This window comes from Dunckerocampus dactyliophorus, chromosome 1 (assembly GCF_027744805.1).
Source record: "Dunckerocampus dactyliophorus isolate RoL2022-P2 chromosome 1, RoL_Ddac_1.1, whole genome shotgun sequence".
In the NCBI taxonomy this organism is placed as follows: domain Eukaryota; kingdom Metazoa; phylum Chordata; class Actinopteri; order Syngnathiformes; family Syngnathidae; genus Dunckerocampus; species Dunckerocampus dactyliophorus.
The window spans coordinates 855,875-876,302 of record NC_072819.1 but is presented as its reverse complement, the minus strand read 5'-3'; the positions used below and the strand labels follow the sequence as shown (position 1 = coordinate 876,302).

At 45.9% G+C, this 20,428-nt stretch overlaps 2 protein-coding genes across 5 annotated transcripts in view; one reads left to right on the top strand and one right to left on the bottom strand.

Annotated features, from left to right (window-relative positions):
• fmnl2b (formin-like 2b) overlaps positions 1–15,736 on the top strand; it is a 41,933-nt gene extending 26,197 nt beyond the window's left edge. For 2 of the 3 annotated variants that reach the window (XM_054798420.1, XM_054798413.1), the window contains one exon: positions 73–15,735. In XM_054798420.1, the coding sequence (XP_054654395.1) occupies positions 73–161 (89 nt within the window). In that variant the 3' untranslated portion in view covers positions 162–15,735. Of the gene's footprint in view, positions 1–72 lie in introns of all 3 variants that reach the window. The other variant, XM_054798405.1, reaches the window with a different exon arrangement.
• vps16 (VPS16 core subunit of CORVET and HOPS complexes) overlaps positions 15,728–20,428 on the bottom strand; it is a 22,768-nt gene continuing 18,067 nt past the window's right edge. For both annotated transcript variants that reach the window (XM_054798432.1, XM_054798442.1), the window contains one exon: positions 15,728–20,413. In XM_054798432.1, the coding sequence (XP_054654407.1) occupies positions 20,272–20,413 (142 nt within the window). In that variant the 3' untranslated portion in view covers positions 15,728–20,271. The remainder of the gene's footprint in view (positions 20,414–20,428) is intronic.

The window sequence follows — 20,428 nt, the reverse complement described above, 5'->3', positions numbered from 1 at the left end:
GCCTCTCTCACCTCCCACGCCGCTTCCTCTTTGTGGTCACATGGCCCCTTTCTCTCTCGCTCTCTCCCACAGCCCTGAAGACCGGCCCCTTCACGGCTCGATCGGCCAAACGTAGCTCACGCTTCTTCTGCGACCCCGCCCACAGCGAAGAACACTACTGAGGATGGGCGAGGCTGTGGCCGTTCCTGGCAACAATCAGCACTTTGAACCTTTTGCCGTCTCAATGGTCAGCTTGTTGGCGCATCACGTGTTCCACTGCATTGCATCGATAAGCACACAGGAAGCCACCTTGGCTTTTTCACAGTAAAAGTCCCGAAAGGGGAGTTTAGCTGAAAGAAACAGGGTTCTACTTTCTTCTACTCATCACCAAGCACATTCCACCTCTTGTCTTTGTAAATTCTCCTTTCTGACCACTTTTACTGCAACTTCCCTGACTTGGTGGAGTCTTTCCACTCTTATTTGGTAGTCCTTCCTGCCATAATTTCGATTACACTATTACACTAATCCCTCGCTATATGGCGGTTCTTCCAATAATAATGAATAAATGATGGCTGTTTCGTGGTGGACTACGGTCTATTATTAGTCAACTAATATTGAACGATAAGTTATATGTGGTGTTATGGTCATGTTGTGAGATGACGTTGACCTGCCACACTCGACGGAGACTGGCTACTAAGCTAGCATAGCTGAGCCGACGTGTTAGGGCTGAGATGGACTAAAAAAGGTTCTCCTCTCATTCCGTCTGGAAGTTGTTAGTTTTTGTCTCCCTTTTCCTCTCCTCCACTCCATTTGAACACTTTTCTAAATTTAGAATAAATAAATTGCCGAGGCTAGCTAGTTAGCTCGCTAGCTTGCTATGCTACCGGCGGCCGTCTGTTATGTCCACTGATCTGTACGAAAAAAATCTGGATATCCCATTAGTCAATGACTTGTGAAGCCACGCGGCCGCCATATTACCACTCCCAAGAAACACTTGTCGGACAATGACTTATGTGAGAACTTGTGAGTTGTTAAGTGTGTTGTTAGTTTGTTAGCCACTAGACTAACCTTGCACAACAGGTGTGCTTGAGCTTAGTCATAAGGACTCGGGTATGATCATTTTTAAAAACTCTGTCCATATCATACCATACCTGAGTCATAAGGGCTTTACATGGGAGGCCGTGGGGGCTATGTAAACAAACAACCACCACTAGACTACTAAATCATTTGCGCTTGCTTGCAAATATATAAAAGTACGTTGTTTTTTTTTTTGTTTACTCGAATTTCAAATGATGCCCCATATGGAGACAATGTTTATATATTATTACATATTATATTACATATTATTCCTGTGGTTTTTGTTCAAATATATTTCTAAATCAGAAAAGATCTTATTTCTATTTCATAACACAAACAAAAAAAATCATCAAAATGTGAAATGATTTTAAAACTTGTCTCTTTTATGATTCATATTTTGTACAGAAGAGAGCATAGTGAATTGTATGAAAGTAAGAATATAAAAGTAAAGCATCATGACCATGGATTTTAGTGGAAAAAAGGGATGGGTTATGCAGTTCAAATGAAAATCTCTTTCTAGAGGAGTAAAACTATCATTGCTATAGGGGAGTGCTGAGCCAGGGTGCACAGTAGAATTTTGTCCCAAAGGCAATGAGAATTGGAAGGGAAAACGTACATTTAATATAGCAAAAGATAGAGAATAACACAGGGGTCACCAATGTTTTTTCTTGTGAGAGCTACTTTTAGAAAATGAAAATGGCCATGGGCTACTCATTTTTGTAGAAATGATTTTCATAGCTTATTTCAACCCAAACAGATCAAATATGCTTGTTTTACCAAAACATTCACAAAATGCTGGTATCCACAACTCACATTTTATGTTTCACAATACTTTTCTTTCTAGAGCTCTCACATTATTAACTGAAAACCTGAATGAAAAGCAGGCTTGCGGGCACCTCATGTGGTCGTGGGGGGCTACCTGGTGCCCACGGGCACCACGTTGGTGACCCCTGGAATAACGTATCAAATGGTTTTTAAGGGACGAAGGTTGCGTTACTTGAAGGAATGGGAGAATCTCCCCGCTTCTTAACGTAAAATATAGATGTTCTGCGAGCCTCTTCATCTGCTTTGTACACTATGTACGCTGTGCCAATGTAGTCTGCTACGTACGACATGTGAGTGGTAAGATGGCCTCTCTGTGGCTTCAGCGGCTTGCACGGGCGGGTGCGACGTATGGTCTATCCAGATTTTTTTCGTACAGATCAGTGGTTTACTTCTGTGATCCCATAGCCTGAGCAATGCAATGTGACCAGTAAGTAATACGAGCATCTACGGGGCTATAATAACGTGACAACCCCCGTCTTTACAAAGCCCTACATATATTCTCCGCTACGTTTAGCACTAAATTAAGGTTAGAAGGAGTAAATTGGAGCGGCTAACTGCTTAGCTTGCTATGCTAGTGGCGCCATCTGTTATGACCCTTCAGGGATCCCGTAGCTTGAGCAATGTGACGTAAACAATGAATAGTAGAAGTGTAAAAGTGACTATTGGGTGCTATTTCGAGGCTACAGGGCTCTAATAATGCCAAAACCCAGTGTTTAGTACTTTAGAAAGACATAAACAAGTCCCCACTCCGTTAGAAAAAGGTTTTGAAATAAATAAACCTGGCGAGCTAACTCTTTAGCGTGCTTTGCTAGCGGTGGCCGTGTATTTTGTCCCTGCAGTGATCCCGTAATTTGACTATTGGGGCGTTATTTTATAACTACAGGGATCTAATCATTTTAAATCCCTCATTTAAAAAGTCACAAACCGGTCCCCCACTCTGTTTAAAACACTTTCTTGACTTTAGAATACGTAAATTGGCGAGGCTTAGTAGTAGTAGTAGTGGTAGTAATAGTAGTTCTTTTTTTGAAGTGGTAACAAAACAAAATAAAGTTGTCATTTGTAGAAAAATACATTTGGGGGGGAAGGTTTTAATGTTGTAATGGCAGCTGAATAACTGCACGTCAGGATGGCTATATTCAGTTGGCCATTTATTTTCATCAGTACAAAAACACTTACAGATGCAGGAGCACTTAGCTACACATGTATGTAAAACAGCAACACTTTGTTAACCTGTCAGGGTTTTCAGCTCCGAACCGTGGTAAGGGCGACCTGACTTCAGCAAAGAAGGAAAACCTCTCTTGTTGCTTCTGACAACTTTTATTGTTAACGCGACCGCTGGAGAGCGGCTCCGAACACACCACACCCAGTCTCCTCCCTCTCCCGGCCAAAGGTCATACAAGCCCCCACTACATAGCTGTCCAGGCGATGCCCGTAACACTACCCCCACTCTGGATGATGATTAGTCCCTTAACATACTCCAGGACACTTTAGCATCACCTGTATTTATACACTTCCCTAAAACCATCCACCTTTTTCACAACCCTGGAAATAACCATACAATGAAAATAGAAAGGCAAAGGAAAGGTCCCTAACTTGTCCATAGCATGTGTTGCTTATCTATTCCTTTTACAATACTTCAAAAAGGAGAGAACATATACGTACACTGAGTGATCTTAGGTGTGCACACAACAAAGAATGCAAGACAAAGGCATTTCAATCACAACTTACATTTTTTTTTTTTTTTTTTTAACATGCCTTTCAACAAAGTGCAAATGCAACATCCCTCAGGAACTCTTTTCCTCTGAGGGGGGCAGCGATCCGCCTACACCCCTCCTCAGGCTATATATACACTTAGGTGGACAGGCGAACCCAATCCCCAAGCCAGCTGGGTGGCCTGCGGGCCCTCCGGCCCCTTCGTGCCAGTGTAGCCGGGCTGCCAGTGTATCCGCAGGTCCCGGCTATACTGCGTTGTGTTCTGGTGCACGATGAAGGGACACAGAGATGGCTTTGGAACAGGAGTTTATTCCTGCAGTATGGTGGAATCTGCAGTGTGGTGGAATATACAATGAGGACATGCACGTGAGCTCCTCAACAGCAACAGGCCTGTCAGCCAGCACAAACATGGACTCAAAATGTAAAGAAAGTAAAGTAAATAACAAAGGTCATGAAATGACATGAAATAAATACAATACATAACAATAATGTAATTCCATTAACTTAAATACACATAACTGAAGCACAAGAAACGGAATAAAAGAAATAAATCATTCAATGTAAAACAATATACCTGCAGTGTGGTGGAATAAACAATGAGGACATGCACGTGAGCTCCTCAACAGCAACGGGCCTATACAAGAACAAGGCACATTCAGCACAATGCACGCTCACGCACACCCCACCCCCAATAAGAGAAAAACGTGGCTGATAGCTAATTAGTTAGCTTGCTCTCCCACAGTCAAAAACACCCCCAAAACCACACTACACGACATATTATTAAAGAAACATAAATAAGTAACAACAGGGGTCCCATTAGGTTAATATAAAGCAATATTTTAACCACTGAAATGTTATTACAAAACTTAGTTGCTCCCACACCAACGTACCTGTCAGCCAGCACAAACATGGACTGACTGACGACGTGAGCAACAGTATGACATCCCCTGAGCCTTCAAAATAAAAGCTCATACCATGGCAAAGGAAATACGAAAATAAAGTTACAGATGTTAAATTATAACTTAAGAAGAAACCAAAACAAATCACAAAGTAGGGATTTTGGAGAAATTAACCCATAAACAAAAACATTACAGACATGATAATACATGTTTTTTTCCGCATCTGTTACATTCACCCCTCCTTAATTTCGCCAAAATCCTAAACATTTTAAGATAACAGCATGCAATAAATCAACCCATATCACGGGATACAATGTTCACACATACCCAAACCAAGATGACCTCTGCAATCACAGTCCTTAATACAGCATAGAAAGCTACTTACTAAATAAGCTCAGAGAGAACAGGAGTTGATCAGGCTGCTGTTTCTCCTAGTGAATGTGGAGCCTTTTACTCCACATAAGATCTTGGCACTAAATACCACTGTCGTGAACATGTCACCACCAAACAAAGTACAAAACTACAGTATTGCCATGGGTTTATAGCCATATCAGAACAAATTCAACAAGGATTGAGATTTCCTACTAAACCCCTCCACTAAACCCTTGGAAAGTGGCTTCTGCACCATATTCTCTATCAATCTGTTAACTGCTTTAACAACCCTGCCCGTACGTGTCCTAACAACACGACCCTCAGGCCCTGAATCTTGGGCTGGTGGAAGACCACCACTCACTGTTGCGGGCAAGATGTCACAAGACCCTGTCTCTCTCATGTTAGGGACTCCTGTCAAGGGGCCCTTATAATCAATGACTACCTGTGACTCCGAAAATCCACTAGGACTGGGTGAGTCTTTCAACGATGAGACCTCCTCACTTTGTCCCACGCTCCTGTCAACTACAGAGTCGGTCTGGGAGTCTTCGCACATCATGTGACCAGCGTCTCTGATTGGAAAACATGACATGTCATTCTCTTGTTCTGACTCCATTTCCTCTTCTAGTGACTCACTGTCAGCATTAGATGACCATCGCAGCCATGATCGAGTCCTATCCACAGAGTTTTCTTCTGCCAGACCATTCAAAGTGCTGGGTGGCCTATACGGAGACCCACCGTTCCCATCTAAGGCAACTGACTCAGCTTCTGCACTGGTCTGGTTAGGGAATGGTAAAAAGCTCACGTCCAGTATCAAGTTCCGATGCACAACTTTGGTCTTCCCAGTCACATCTTCGATTCTGTAGATATGGGTTTGGGGATTGCAATCAATGATTGTATAAATTGTTGGTTCCCACTTATCAGCCAACTTCTTTTTTCCCCTTTCTGCTTTGTTGGCAAGCAAGACTCTATCTCCAACATGCAGACAAGTGCCCCGGACCCTTTTGTTGTAACCATCAGCTTGATGTAGCTGCTCTTTTCGTGCATGTCTCTGGGCAATAGCAGCAGCTTCATGAAGATTTGTCATAAGTTTGCTGGCATAAGATCTGCTGTCAACCACATTGGCATCCTTCAATACCTGCTTGAAGACCATGTCGACTGGGAGTCTCGGAACTCGACCAAACATCAAATAAAATGGAGCATATCCAGTTGTTTCATGCACTGTGGCATTGTAAGCAAAAGTCAAGGTTTGTATCTGCTGTGCCCAATGCTGTTTGGCTGCTAATGGCAAGCAACGTATCATACTGCCAAGCGTTCTATTGAACCTCTCAGTTTGTCCGTTTCCCATGGGGTGATATGCTGTTGTATGTGACTTTGCCACCCCTGTAAGATTGAAAAGTTCTGATATGAGATTGCTTTCAAAATTGGCTCCCTGATCAGAATGGATCCGCTCGGGAAAACCATATATGCAAAACACATTATCCCACAACTTCTTTGCAACTTGTTTTGCCGTCTGATTTACACAGGGGAAAGCATGGGCCATCTTAGTAAAGTGGTCCGTTACTACCAGAACATCCACTGATCTCTGTTTGCTGTCCTCAGCGCTCCAAAAATCTATACACACCAACTCCATGGGTGCGGAAGTGTGGATGCTCTCCAAAGGAGCCCGTGCAGCTGGTTCAGGGGTTTTAGCGAGAATACATCGCTGGCAGCATTTCACATATTCTTTAATGTCTCTTTCCATTTGCGGCCAGAAAAAACGTTGTCTGGCGAGGTGTAGGGTCCTGGCTTGCCCTTGATGACCTGCAAGGTCATGCACACCAGAGAGAGCCTTGGTCTTCCAAATAGCAGGTAGGACAAACTGGTACCTTGTGTGTCTGGTCAATGGATCTCTGATGAGTCTATACAGGACGCCATCTTGGATTTTCAGATGGTGCCACTGCTTACATAGTGCTCGTGCCTTAGGAGCTAACCTACTTCTCTCCCTCCTAGATGGCTGTTTTCCGCGCGCCACAGATAGCAGGACCTCCTGGATGTCTGGATCTGTCTCCTGACTGCGCCTGAGCTCTTCTGAGGACAGAGCTGACAGTGTGTCATGTCCTGAGGGCACCATCTGGGGAAGAGCCTTGATAAACTGAACGGCCCGCGTTTCTGCGGCCTTTTCCCAGTCAATGTGAGCCTCGAGCATGGACTTTACATCAGACGAAGTGACACCCAGGGTGACATGACCAGAATCATCTGTCTGAAGACACTGAACTTTGCACCGAAAAACATCCTGCACTCCTCCTTCCTTTGTCCCATTAGCCTCTGCCAAGAGGTTCTCATATGACTCACTGATCAGCCTTTGACTCACTGACCGGGTAAATGGATCTCTACTTAAAGCATCTGCCACGATATTCTTTGTTCCGGGGATATGCTTGATACTAAAGGTGTATGGGGACAACTTGGCCACCCACCGTTGTTCGCACGCATCGAGTTTCGGTTTCGTCATTATGTACGTCAGAGGGTTATTATCAGTCCATACTGTAAAACAGTGACCCTTCAACCAATGGCCGAATTTTTCACAAACACTCCACTTCAATGCTAAAAATTCTAAGCGGTGGGCAGGGTACCTCTTTTGTGAGCCAGTGAGGGTCTTGCTTGCAAAGGCTATTGGACGAGCCTTGGTCTCTCCCTCCGGTATCTGAGACAAAACTGCCCCAAGACCATCGAGCGAGGCATCGATGGACAGGATCAGCGGTTTAGTGAAGTCTGGGTGAGTGAGGACTACACAGTTCAAAAGCTTCTCTTTGAGACTGACAAAGGCAGAGTTGCAATCATCAGTCCAGTCAGCCGGTTTAAGCTTTCTGAAGACTCCTGACTTTCCATTTATTTTACCAACCTTTCCCCTCCGTTTTTGACCTGCGGTGAGAGCAAACAGAGGCTTTGCAATTGAAGAGCAGTTTGGTATGAAGTGTTGGTAGTAAAATACCATCCCTAGAAATGACTTTACTCTTCGAATTGAAGGTGTGCATCCATCATCCTCCATCAAATCTTTCTTTGCCATTTTGACAATGACTTCCACTTTATCAGGATCAACAGCGACTCCATCTCCATCAATGACGTGGCCAAGGAATTTCACAGACCTTCGGAGCAGGTGACATTTTTTTGGGCTCAACTTAAGGTTGTGCTCTCTTAATCTCTGGAAGACGATCTCCAGCCTCATGAGTGCTTCTTGTTCCGATGGGGCAAAGACTAACAGATCATCAAGATAACATAGCAAACTGCTGAAGTTTAAGTCCCCAAAAATGCTCAGCATCATTCTCATAAAGGATGCAGGACTATTACAAAGGCCTTGCGGCATCCTGTTATATTCATGCAAGCCCAGTGGTGTTGTGAAGGCGGTATACTTCTTGTCTTCCTCGTGCATGGGCAGGTTATAAAACCCTGATGTTAAATCCATAGTGCTGAAGACAGAGTTCCCGCCAAGGGCAGCCAAACAGTCAGCCTGATGTGGCAGAGGGTGAGCATCCTTAATGGTCCTTGCATTCAGCCATCGAAAATCTGTGCAAATTCGGAGGTCGCCATTCTTTTTCCACACCATCACTAGAGGGGAGGCAAATTCACTCAATGATTTTCGAATGATTCCCTGCTCTTCCATCTCAGTGAGGACTTGGCGCAGTTTTTGATAATGAGCTGGAGGGACTCTGCGGTATGGGAGGCGGAAAGGACGGTCGTCTGTGAGTCGAATTCTGTGCACAAAGCCCTTGGCTTCACCACAATCCAGGGGATGTTTTGAGAAAACATCCTCATATCGCTCCAGCATTTCCAGCAGTTGAGTTTTAGTAGAGTGGCTCACCTGGCAACTATCAACATCAACATCTCCCAAGCCAAGGTTCTTCAACTTCTGTTTCGGGTCAGTAGTAGCAGTACTTATGTTGTTTTGATCATGCTTTACTTCATCTGTGTCCTTCTTTCCCTGACAAGAGCCTTGAAACAGTGTGAAGTCTTCAGCGGCAATGCATGGAGAAACATCTGCTATCTTACAGTTTCTTTTCAAAGTGACGGGTTTTTCAGTGATATTGGTCACTTTCATGGGAGTCCAACCATCTCCCCACAAAGGTGTGACCACTCTGCCAATAACAATGCCTCGCGGGACACACTTAGCAGTTGTGTGTTCCACCACCACCGTGCTACCAGGTGACATTGGGACATTACTGGGCAACCGACCCCACAACAGGTATTCCTGTTTAGGCTGTAGTGTTACTGCCTGGGTCAACTTAACTGTGCCCACTTTATCTGGTACATCAGTCCCTCTCCACCTTGTCAGGTTAGCCATCATCTCCAGAAACTGCTCACACTCTGCAGACTCCTGTACATTGCAAGAGATAAGTTTCCAATAATCATCATCGTTCTTCATTTGATGGACTACATACTTCAACATGTTAGTGCCTATGATGATCTCATCTTTCTGTCCCGCAACTACCAGGACTGGAACCATGCACTTAACTCCATACAATTCCACTTCCAAGTCATACATGCCCTTTGGAGTCACCTGTACTCCCCCACAGCCGACAAGGATAACACGCTGTGTCATTTCTTGCTGTTGCGTCAGGATGTTCTCTGATACAAGTTTCTGTTCTGCCACTTCACTTATTGTGCAAGCCATTGATCCAGAATCAAGCAGTCCTCGCAACTGAACAGAACCATTGATTGTCACTGCAGCATGAAATAACTCGCCATACGGGTCAACTCTGTGGATGTTTTGAACTATGACTGTGCAATCATTTGGTATCATTTTACATACATTGGCATACACTTCCTTCAAATCTTCAACACATTTGAGGGTTGTTTCTTTGGTGCTCACACGTCCCCTCTCTATATGTGAGCCATGTGGTTTAAAGATGACGCACCTTGTCCATCTCTGGGTTGAGACTGAGTCAGATTGGGTAGGCCGTTCTGTCTTGACCTACGCTGTCGGCATTCTCGCTTCCAGTGACCTGGTCTGAAACAGCTCATGCAAAGGTTTTCCTGCCTGCAATGCATTGTGGTGGAATGATCCATGGCCTGGCAGACTTTACAAATCCTTTGAAAGACACGTGATTGTTCCCTTCTAGGTTCTGTGGCCACTACTGTATGGACTTTCTGCTCCAACACACGATCCAGCAAGCCGATGAGTGACTGAATGCAAGTATTCCCTGCTGGAGAAGTGGACGACAGCCCTGTCGCATTCTGTTCAACAGTGAACTCCCTCACCTTTTCGACAGTTACACCTTCCGGGGTTAAAATCTGAGCATGGGCCCCTACCTGCCTGTGCGGTGATGGGCGACGCATTTTACCTTGGGTCTTTGTTTTGGCCTCTCTCTGATGTTCTATGAGGTGTTCCTGTATCTCATGTGATGTCCATTTCTCTGCTGTTCTACACTTGAGAACACTTGAGAGTGCAGTGTCAGGACAGTGTTTTACAAACATCATGGTGACTTCATGAGCAGGGTCCTCAATATTCCTACCCTGTCTCCTTAGACACTCATCAGCCACATCCACTGCTTTGTTCAGGCGGATCCAATAATCCATTGGACCTTCTCCTGCCAGAGGTAATGTGTTGTAAAAATCTGCAAGGGGCATTGTCGAATATGTTACCTCACTGAAATGCTGCTTAAGAATATCAAAAACAAGCTTGGGGTCTTCAGCAGGCTTTAAAGAAGGGATACTGCGGAGTGTGACCTTTACAACATCTCGAGCCTTTCCCATCAGTTTCGACGTTACCTCTTGTGAGTGTTCATGTGTTGGAATGCCCCTTTTCCTCAAATAGACATCCATAATTTCTTCCCATTCATGTATTGTGTGCTTATCAGTTCCATCACCCCTGAAATGTGGTGGCTCTTTGACATCAGCTTGCATCACAAACTTCATTCCAGTCATATTTAACTCAGGATGGGCCTCGGCTATATTTGCACTAGATGTGGGAGTACTTTTGTCATTCTGACTACCTGCAGTCTTCTGTATCTGATTAGCAATGTTCTCACCAATTTGGTGGGCTAACTGTGTTATAAGGCTTCCTATGTCGGGGGAGTTGCTGCTTCCATCAAACCACTGTTGCCTGGGAGGAGATGCATCAGTGTGCATGTGGGTTAAACATGGTGTACTGAGACCAACCACTCCAACTCCCCTCCCCATGCCTGTAAAACTAGTGACAGACTTAGGTTCATGCTGTCTTGGTGTGAGGCTATCATGGTTCGCGCGAGTGGAAGATAAAACTGGGTGACCCACCATACTAACACCCTTAAGTGGAGTTGCATAACCTCCCAAACCCCGACCTCGCCCAAGACTTGTATGAACACTGTCATCATAGGTAAGCAATCCCTTACCAGCCTCACTGTCTGCCATTGTAGCCAGTGTGTTCACTTTCATCTAGTGACAATATAGAAAGGCAAATGAAACTTATTTTACATACACACAAACAAATTCGCTGAATTCAGGTTCATGGAAAATAAAAAATATCAACAGTCCTCAGTGGCTTCAGTGTGTAATCTATATATACTTTTTTCCAAAATCTTTACAGTGTCCCTACTGTACTTGTTCCAGCAACCACCGGTGATCACTCTGACGATGATCTGAAGAGAAGAAATCCGGGTCACGGCACCAATGTAGCCGGGCTGCCAGTGTATCCGCAGGTCCCGGCTATACTGCGTTGTGTTCTGGTGCACGATGAAGGGACACAGAGATGGCTTTGGAACAGGAGTTTATTCCTGCAGTATGGTGGAATCTGCAGTGTGGTGGAATATACAATGAGGACATGCACGTGAGCTCCTCAACAGCAACAGGCCTGTCAGCCAGCACAAACATGGACTCAAAATGTAAAGAAAGTAAAGTAAATAACAAAGGTCATGAAATGACATGAAATAAATACAATACATAACAATAATGCAATTCCATTAACTTAAATACACATAACTGAAGCACAAGAAACGGAATAAAAGAAATAAATCATTCAATGTAAAACAATATACCTGCAGTGTGGTGGAATATACAATGAGGACATGCACGTGAGCTCCTCAACAGCAACAGGCCTATACAAGAACAAGGCACATTCAGCACAATGCACGCTCACGCACACCCCACCCCCAATAAGAGAAAAACGTGGCTGATAGCTAATTAGTTAGCTTGCTCTCCCACAGTCAAAAACACCCCCAAAACCACACTACACGACATATTATTAAAGAAACATAAATAAGTAACAACAGGGGTCCCATTAGGTTAATATAAAGCAATATTTTAACCACTGAAATGTTATTACAAAACTTAGTTGCTCCCACACCAACGTACCTGTCAGCCAGCACAAACATGGACTGACTGACGACGTGAGCAACAGTATGACATCCCCTGAGCCTTCAAAATAAAAGCTCATACCATGGCAAAGGAAATACGAAAATAAAGTTACAGATGTTAAATTATAACTTAAGAAGAAACCAAAACAAATCACAAAGTAGGGATTTTGGAGAAATTAACCCATAAACAAAAACATTACAGACATGATAATACATGTTTTTTTCCGCATCTGTTACACCAGCATGGGGGTCGCAGGAGGCTGTCCGACTTGCTGGTCGGGGGGGCGCGGGGTCACCGTCTTTGTCAGGGGAGCTGGAGACCGGCCACCATTCCCCGCCACCAGTGACGACAAATCTAGGTGAGAGCCCGGTGTAGCCCTGGCTGCTGAGGGTTCCCCGACGTCTGGTGGCGTATCCCACAGGTCGACGGACCCGAGATCAGGAACTGTGGAATCTGTGTCAAGCAAAGGGGGTGGCACCTCCACCGGCGACCAGGCGTCCGCGTCTTTATGGGCCCAAGAGTTGTCCAATGGCGTCCGGGAATTGTAGGGCTTTAACTTGTCATGATGCACCACTTTGGCCGTCGATCTTGGACATCTTTTGATCCGATAGACCATGTCGTCCAGCACACCCACCACAAAGTATGGGCCCTCGTAGGAGGGTAAGAATTTCCGGACTTTATTCCTCACTCTCTTAGTCCCCTTGATGAGGTACCAAACTGCGTCAGCGATTTTGTATTGTGTTTGGCATATATTCTTGTCATATTGCCTTTTAGCTCGTTCAACGGATCTTCCAAGTGCTTCCCGAGCTAGTTGATGAGAAAGCTCCAAACGCTCTCTGAGCTGCATGACGTACTCAGGGAGTGTGTGAACATTGACACCGTCCGGGGGCAGTCCAACAACCAAGTCAACAGGCTCAGTTATTTCTTTCCCAAAGAGCATCATGTTTGGGGTGAGGCCCGTGGAACTGTGGCGGGTGGCTCGATATGCCATAACGGCATAAGGGATCATCAAATCCCAGTCCCAATGGCAGCGCTCAGCAGTGGCGGCCAATATTTTCTGCAAGGTGGCATTAAAGCGCTCCACTTGACCATCTGACTGGGGCCGAAATGCAGTGGTGTGTGTCTTCTCAATTCCTAGCAGTCCACACATCTCCTGGAACACCGCTGACTCGAAGTTGGTGCCTTGGTCACTGTGTAGGCTATGAGGAGCACCATACCTACACACCCACTCAGCTGCAATTCGTTCCGCAACAGTCACTGCTTGTTCATCGGGTAGCGGGTAGGCCTCCACCCACTTACTGAAGTAATCTTGTACTACCAATATGTAACGGTTGTGCCGCTCTGTCTCATTTAAGGGGCCCATCAAATCAACTGCCACCCGTTCCATAGGGGAACCCACCCTCACAGTTCCCATGGCCGCTTGGGGTGTCTTTTTGGGCCGAGCCTTGGCGGCACAGCTGGTACAGGTTCGGCACCACATAGTAACATCGTCTTTCATGTTGTACCAGTAAAATCTAGTCTGTAGCCTGGCCAGTGTCTTTTCTACCCCAAAATGCCCTCCAACAGGACCGTCATGCATTTGCCCCATAATGTCATTACGGAATGCGCGGGGTAGCAGAATCTGGGGATAGAACTCTTTCCCCTCATAGCAATAATATCGCCTCATCACAACTCCTTCTGTCTGATACAGTCTTTTCCATTGCGCCCAATAGGCCTTGGTGGCTGAGCTAAGGTGAGCTAATTCAGCCCATGGTGGCCGACTGCTTCCCCCTTCCAACCACTGTGTCAATGGCCCAATATCTAGGTCTGTCTTCTGTGCATCCACCACTTGCTCCGGGGTCCAACCGCGGAACAGGGTGTCGGGTGACTGCTCCCCCACACGGTGGACCCCGGGACCTGATTGATCGTGACCATCAACGCAAGGGGAAGTACATGGCAATACGGTGTTTGTTTTGGGAGACGTCTTATCATAGCTAACTTCAACAACCCCCACTACTCCAAGCTGTGGCCACACCCAGTCTCCTCCCTCTCCCGGCCAAAGGTCATACAAGCCCCCACTACATAGCTGTCCAGGCGATGCCCGTAACAACTTCCTTCACTCTTAATATACGCCTTTTTTCTCCAAACGCTTGCTCCAACCAACATGCTGAACCCGACTGCCCCCTATAGCTCACACACCAAAACCACAGCTCGGAGCAACACAATATACCCGTCGCTACAATATTTTGGGAATAAAGTCAAGAATATTACAGGAAGGACATTTCCAAAGATTATTTTAGAAGAAAGTTGAAATATTTGGACAATGAAACAATAAAAAAAAAAAAAAATTAAGTAGATCTGAAAAATATCTTTTCTCAGCTACATGATGCGCTTGTTCGCATGTCAGCATGTTGCTAGCCAAGCTTTGACATCACGGGCGTGTGTAGGACACAAGAAGAATAAAACTGTGGAATGGGAAGTCAGTCAAGTTGGAACGTGATAGGGGGAGTAAAGGTGTGCTAGTGTAACCCAGCTGTGTTTTTGTGCGATTAAAAGAAATGTTATTTTTCTATAGGTAATGTTCAGGGATTAATGCCACTGTCGTTATCAGTTAAATAAGGTGTTACTAAATTTTATACATTCGTTGTTTTATTCTAATTGTATGTGATTGTCTTTATAAGAAATGGACATCTTTACGACAGTCTTGCGACAGTCGTTAATTGGTTACCATGGTGCCCTAGTGAGCGCTGTAGGCTCGCACATGGTCAAAGTGTGTAGGAGAGCCACCTGTGTGTGCCAGGCCTGTCTGCTCAATCCATCACTGCATGACTTTATGCTATTTTCCTGCTAGGTGAGCATTCATGTGAGATGTGCGATGTCATTTATATTATACAGTTGTGTTGATTGTAAAATATGTTTGCAAAATAATGGTATTAGTGTGTCAATCGCTAATTAGTTGCTATGCTAGGCAGAGTTTGCTATTCATTTGTATAGATGTGATAGTTTGAATCCTGTTAGTTCATAGCAGAAGGTTATTTTAAATGATATAGGTGACTATGTTCCCTGTGTTTGTTTATATTACAATGTGCATTACAGTATACTGTTATAGTGAGCGCTGTAGGCTCGCACATGGTGTAGGAGAGCCACCTGTGTGTGCCAAGCCTGTCTGCCCAATCCATCACTGCATGACTTTATGCTGTTTTCCTGCTAGCGAATTGGATGTGAGAGACTGTTGCTGTTCCTTGTTGGCTACAGTGGAGGAAGAGGACACCATCCACCTCCTTGTCATCATCATCGTCACCATCCTGCCGCTGCTGGAGCATCCCAGGCACCACAGCACACACTCATTCCTTCATACACAGCCCATACATACACGTATAGAGCTCTATAGACTCTTTATTTTTGTATGCTGGCCAGCAAATGTTAAATTGTGCTCAGGACAGTCAACATTGTGTGTATATATATATATATAGACATATATATATATATATATATATATAGACATACATATATATATATATATATATATATATATATATATATATATATAGACATATATAGATATAGATATATTTCCTTTGTGTGTTATATTTTGATGTTTTGTCCATGCATGTTATGTTTGCTAAGTTCCAGTTTGTAAAGCAAAAGAAGAGATGCATTTCAGTCCAGCAAATAATTAAATCTGGATTGATAGTAAACTGCTATCAGGACTGTTTTAATTACTCATTGGTTACACTAACGCATGCTTATTGAGTACGCCTCATGCACGTGCTTGTGCATGGCTTGGTGCTGTAAGAGAGGGCTACGGGTTCAGGTAGGTGCACTCACAAGTGCCAAACGTGGCGGACTTTTAAGACTGACGTGGACCCCTGCGTGGTGAGACTCACTGATCTGTATTATATATCTGGATAGCCCATACATCGCACGCCGGAGTGCAAGCCGCTGAAGCCACAGAGACGCCATCTTACCACTCACATCTTGACTACATTCCCTTGTTACAGCAGCAAGCAAGATACGTAAGTAAAGAATACATATTGACTGCAACATGGTTCAGGTGGTGCAGGTGTTGTAGAGCCTGATAGCGGTCGGTATGAAACCTCATACCGACCGCCTTTTAGTAGCATAAAGTTGAAATATTCAAGAAAAAATGTGGGGGGGGTTTAAAGGTTGTAATATGATGACAAAGCAAATGTGACATTTTTGGAAAAACAAGGTTGCAGACAAAGAGTAGCTCAATAGACCTCTATGATGACAAAAAACATTGGACCACGTTTTCCCTTGCCCGGACACGGGTCACCGGGGCCCCCCTCTGGAGCCAGGCCTGGAGGAGGGGCACGATGGCGAGCGTCTGGTGGCCGGGCCTACGCCCATGGGGCCCGGCCGGGCACAGCCCGAAGAGACAACATGGGTCCCCCCTCCAATGAGCTCACCACTCATGGGAGGGGCCAAAGGGGTCGGGTGCAGAGTGAGCTGGGTGACAGCCGAAGGCGGGGACCTTGGCGGTCCAATCCTCAGCTACAGAAACTAGCTCTAGGGACATGGAATGTCACCTCTCTGGTAGGGAAAGAGCCTGAGCTGGTGCATGAGGTTGAGAAGTTCCGGCTAGATATAGTCGGACTCACCTCAACGCACAGCAAGGGCTCTGGAACCAGTCCTCTTGAGAGGGGTTGGACCTTGTTCCACTCTGGCGTTGCCAGCAGTGAGAGGCGACGGGCAGGGGTGGCAATTCTTGTTGCGCCCCGGCTTGTGGCCGGCTTGTTGGAGTTTAACCCGGTGAACGAGAGGGTAGTTTCCCTCCGCCTTCGAGTGGGGGGACGGGTCCTGACTGTTGTTTGTGCGTATGCGCCAAACAGCAGTTCAGAATACCCACCTTTTTTGGAGTCTCTAGAGGAAGTACTGGAGAGTGCTCCCTCAGGCGATTCCCTTGTTCTGCTGGGGGACTTCAATGCTCACGTTGGCAGCGACAGTGAGACCTGGAGAGGCGTGATTGGGAGGAACGGCCCCCCTGATCTGAACCCGAGCGGTGCTTTGTTATTGGACTTCTGTGCTCGTCACAGATTGTCGATAACAAACACAATGTTCAAGCATAAGGGTGTCCACATGTGCACTTGGCACCAGGACACCCTAGGCCGCACTTCCAGCTGATCGGAGCTGTGGCCGTAAGGTGGTTGGTGCCTGTCGTGGCGGTAATCCCAGAACCCGTTGGTGGACACCAGTGGTGAGGGATGCCGTCAAGATGAAGAAGGAGTCCTATCGGGCCTTTTTGGCTCATGGGACTCCGGAAGCAGCTGACAGGTATCGGCAGGCCAAGCGGTCTGTGGCTCTGGCAGTCGCTGAGGCAAAAACTCGGACATGGGAGGAGTTCGGAGAAGCCATGGAGAACGACTTCCGGACGGCTTCGAAGAGATTCTGGACCACCATTCGGCGTCTCAGGAGGGGGAAGCAGTGCACAGTCAACACCGTGTATGGTGGGGATGGTGTGCTGCTGACCTCAACTCGGGATGTTGTGGATTGGTGGAAAGAATACTTCGAAGACCTCCTCAATCCCACCGACACGTCTTCCTATGAGGAAGCAGAGCCTGGGGACTCCACGGTGGGCTCTCCTATCTCTGGGGCTGAGGTTGTCAAAAAGCTCCTCGGTGGCAGGGCCCTGGGGGTGGATGAGATCCGCCCAGAGTTCCTTAAGGCCATGGATGCTGTAGGCATGTCTTGGTTGACACGACTCTGCAGCATCGCGTGGACATCGGGGGCAGTGTCTCTGCATTGGCAGACCGGGGTGGTGGTTCCCCTTTTTAAGGAGGGGGACCGGAGGGTGTGTTCCAACTATCGTGGAATCACACTCCTCAGCCTCCCTGGTAAGGTCTATTCAGGGGTTCTGCAGAGGAGGATCCGCCGGACAGTTCAATCTCAGATTCAGGAGGAGCAGTGTGGTTTTCGTCCTGGTCGTGGAACTGTGGACCAGCTCTACACTCTCAGCAGGGTCCTTGAGGGTGCATGGGAGTTTGCCCAACCAGTCTACATGTGTTTTGTGGACTTGGAGAAGGCATTCGACCGTGTTCCTCGAGGAATTTTGTGGGGAGTACTCCGGGAGTATGGGGTATCGGACCAGCTAATTCAAGCTGTTCGTTCCCTGTATGACCGGTGTCAGAGTTTGGTTCGCATTGCCGGCAGTAAGTCGGACCTGTTTCCAGTGAAGGTTGGACTCCGCCAGGGCTGCCCTTTGTCACCAATTCTGTTCATTATTTTTATGGACAGAATTTCTAGGCGCAGCCAGGGCGTTGAGGGGTTCCGGTTTGGTGGCTGCAGGATTGAGTCTCTGCTTTTTGCAGATGATGTGGTCCTGCTTTCACTGGATCGGTTCGCAGCCGAGTGCGAAGCGGCCGGGATGAGAATCAGCACCTCCAAGTCCGAGTCCATGGTTCTCGCCCGGAAAAAGGTGGAATGCCATCTCCATGTCAGGATAAGATCCTGCCCCAAGTGGAGGAGTTTAGGTACCTTGGGGTCTTATTCACGAGTGAGGGAAGGATGGAACGCGAGATCGATAAGCGAATTGGTGCGGCGTCTGCAGTGATGCAGACTCTACATCAGTCTGTTGTGGTGAAGAGAGAGCTAAGCCAAAAGGCAAAGCTCTCAATTTACTGGTCGATCTACGTTCCTACCCTCACCTATGGTCATGAGCTTTGGGTAATGACCGAAAGGACAAGATCGCGGGTACAAGCGGCCGAAATGAGTTTTCTCCGTAGGGTGGCTGGGCTCTCCCTTAGAGATAGGGTGAGAAGCACTGTCATCCGGGAGAGACTCGGAGTAGAACCGCTGCTCCTCCGCATTGAGAGGAGCCAGATGAGGTGGCTTGGGCATCTGGACAGGATGCCTCCCGGACGCCTCCCTGGGGAGGTGTTCAGGGCAAGTCCGACCGGTAAAAGGCCTCGGGGAAGACCCAGGACACGTTGGAGAGACTATGTTTCCCAACTGGCCTGGGAACGCCTCGGGATCCGCCGGGAGGAGCTGGACGAAGTGGCCGGGGAGAGGAAAATCTGGGCCTCCCTGCTTAGGCTGTTGACCCCGCGACCCGATCTCGGATAAGCGGTAGAAGATGGATGGATGGATGGAGGTTGCAGAAAAAGTCATAAATACAGGAAGAAAATTTCTAAGAAAAAAGTAGAAATAGTTAGAAAATTACATTACATTACAAGAATAGTCAAAATATTAAGTGGAAGAAATTTTAATCTGAGAAAAAGATGTCATTTTACAAGAATAATATGAGGGGAAAATAAAGTTGAAATATTCAACAAGAAATATGCTATTTTTAACACTCATCATACTATGAGAAAGAAAACTAAATAAAATTGGCATTTTTGGAAAATTAGGTTGCAGAAAAAGTTACATGATGAGAATAAAGTTGTAAATACATGAAGAGAATTTACAAGAAGATGAAATAGTTGGAACATAAAAAAAAACCCCAGAAGAAATGGAAAAGTGAAAATACGAGGAGGAAACAGTCACATCTTTAAGAGGACAAAAAAGAATAAACTGGTCATATGATGAGGAAAAATAAGGTACTACTTGTGTCATATTACAATTTGATGCTCCTAAAATGACGTCACGTTCCCTCATGATTGTGACATTCACACCAAATGATGACTAATATGATTTTTGTTATTCATATTTGGACTTTATTCTTGTAAAATGACTGCTAATTTTTCCATTGTTGCTGTATTTTTTCTTCTTAAATGATACATTTAGAAGGTGCCGCAGGTCAAACAATAATAATAATAACAAAAGCAGTCACGTCACATGGTGTCCAATCATCAGCATGCATAATAATAATCCTAATAATCTGCAAGCATGTGCACGTACAGCATGTTTTATTTTATTCAACACTGAATGTTTTCAATGCACTTGTCTGCTTTGTAGTCAGCAGCTTTGGAGAATGTGTATTACTGTACTAGTAGTACTACTAGTAGTAGTAGTAGTAGTGGTATGAATGAGCGCTAGCCACGCAGCTAAAGGTCTGAGCTGTAAAGATAATCTATAATCCACCAGTCAGCACTTCCTGCCTCGTCAACTATTACATCATCCTTCTTTTTCCAGACAAACACGAGTGATGAAGCAATGTGATCCATCACTTTTTGCCGGCGGACATTTTGGCTCGATGTAACCGTTCCGCCAACAAGCGGTCGGAGGGGGAGCATCTCGCCGCAACGGATGCCATTTCCGACTCGTTCCTCCGCTCGATGGCCGCGTCTGCCGCCCCCTCCAGGTCGCTGGGGAGAAGAGCG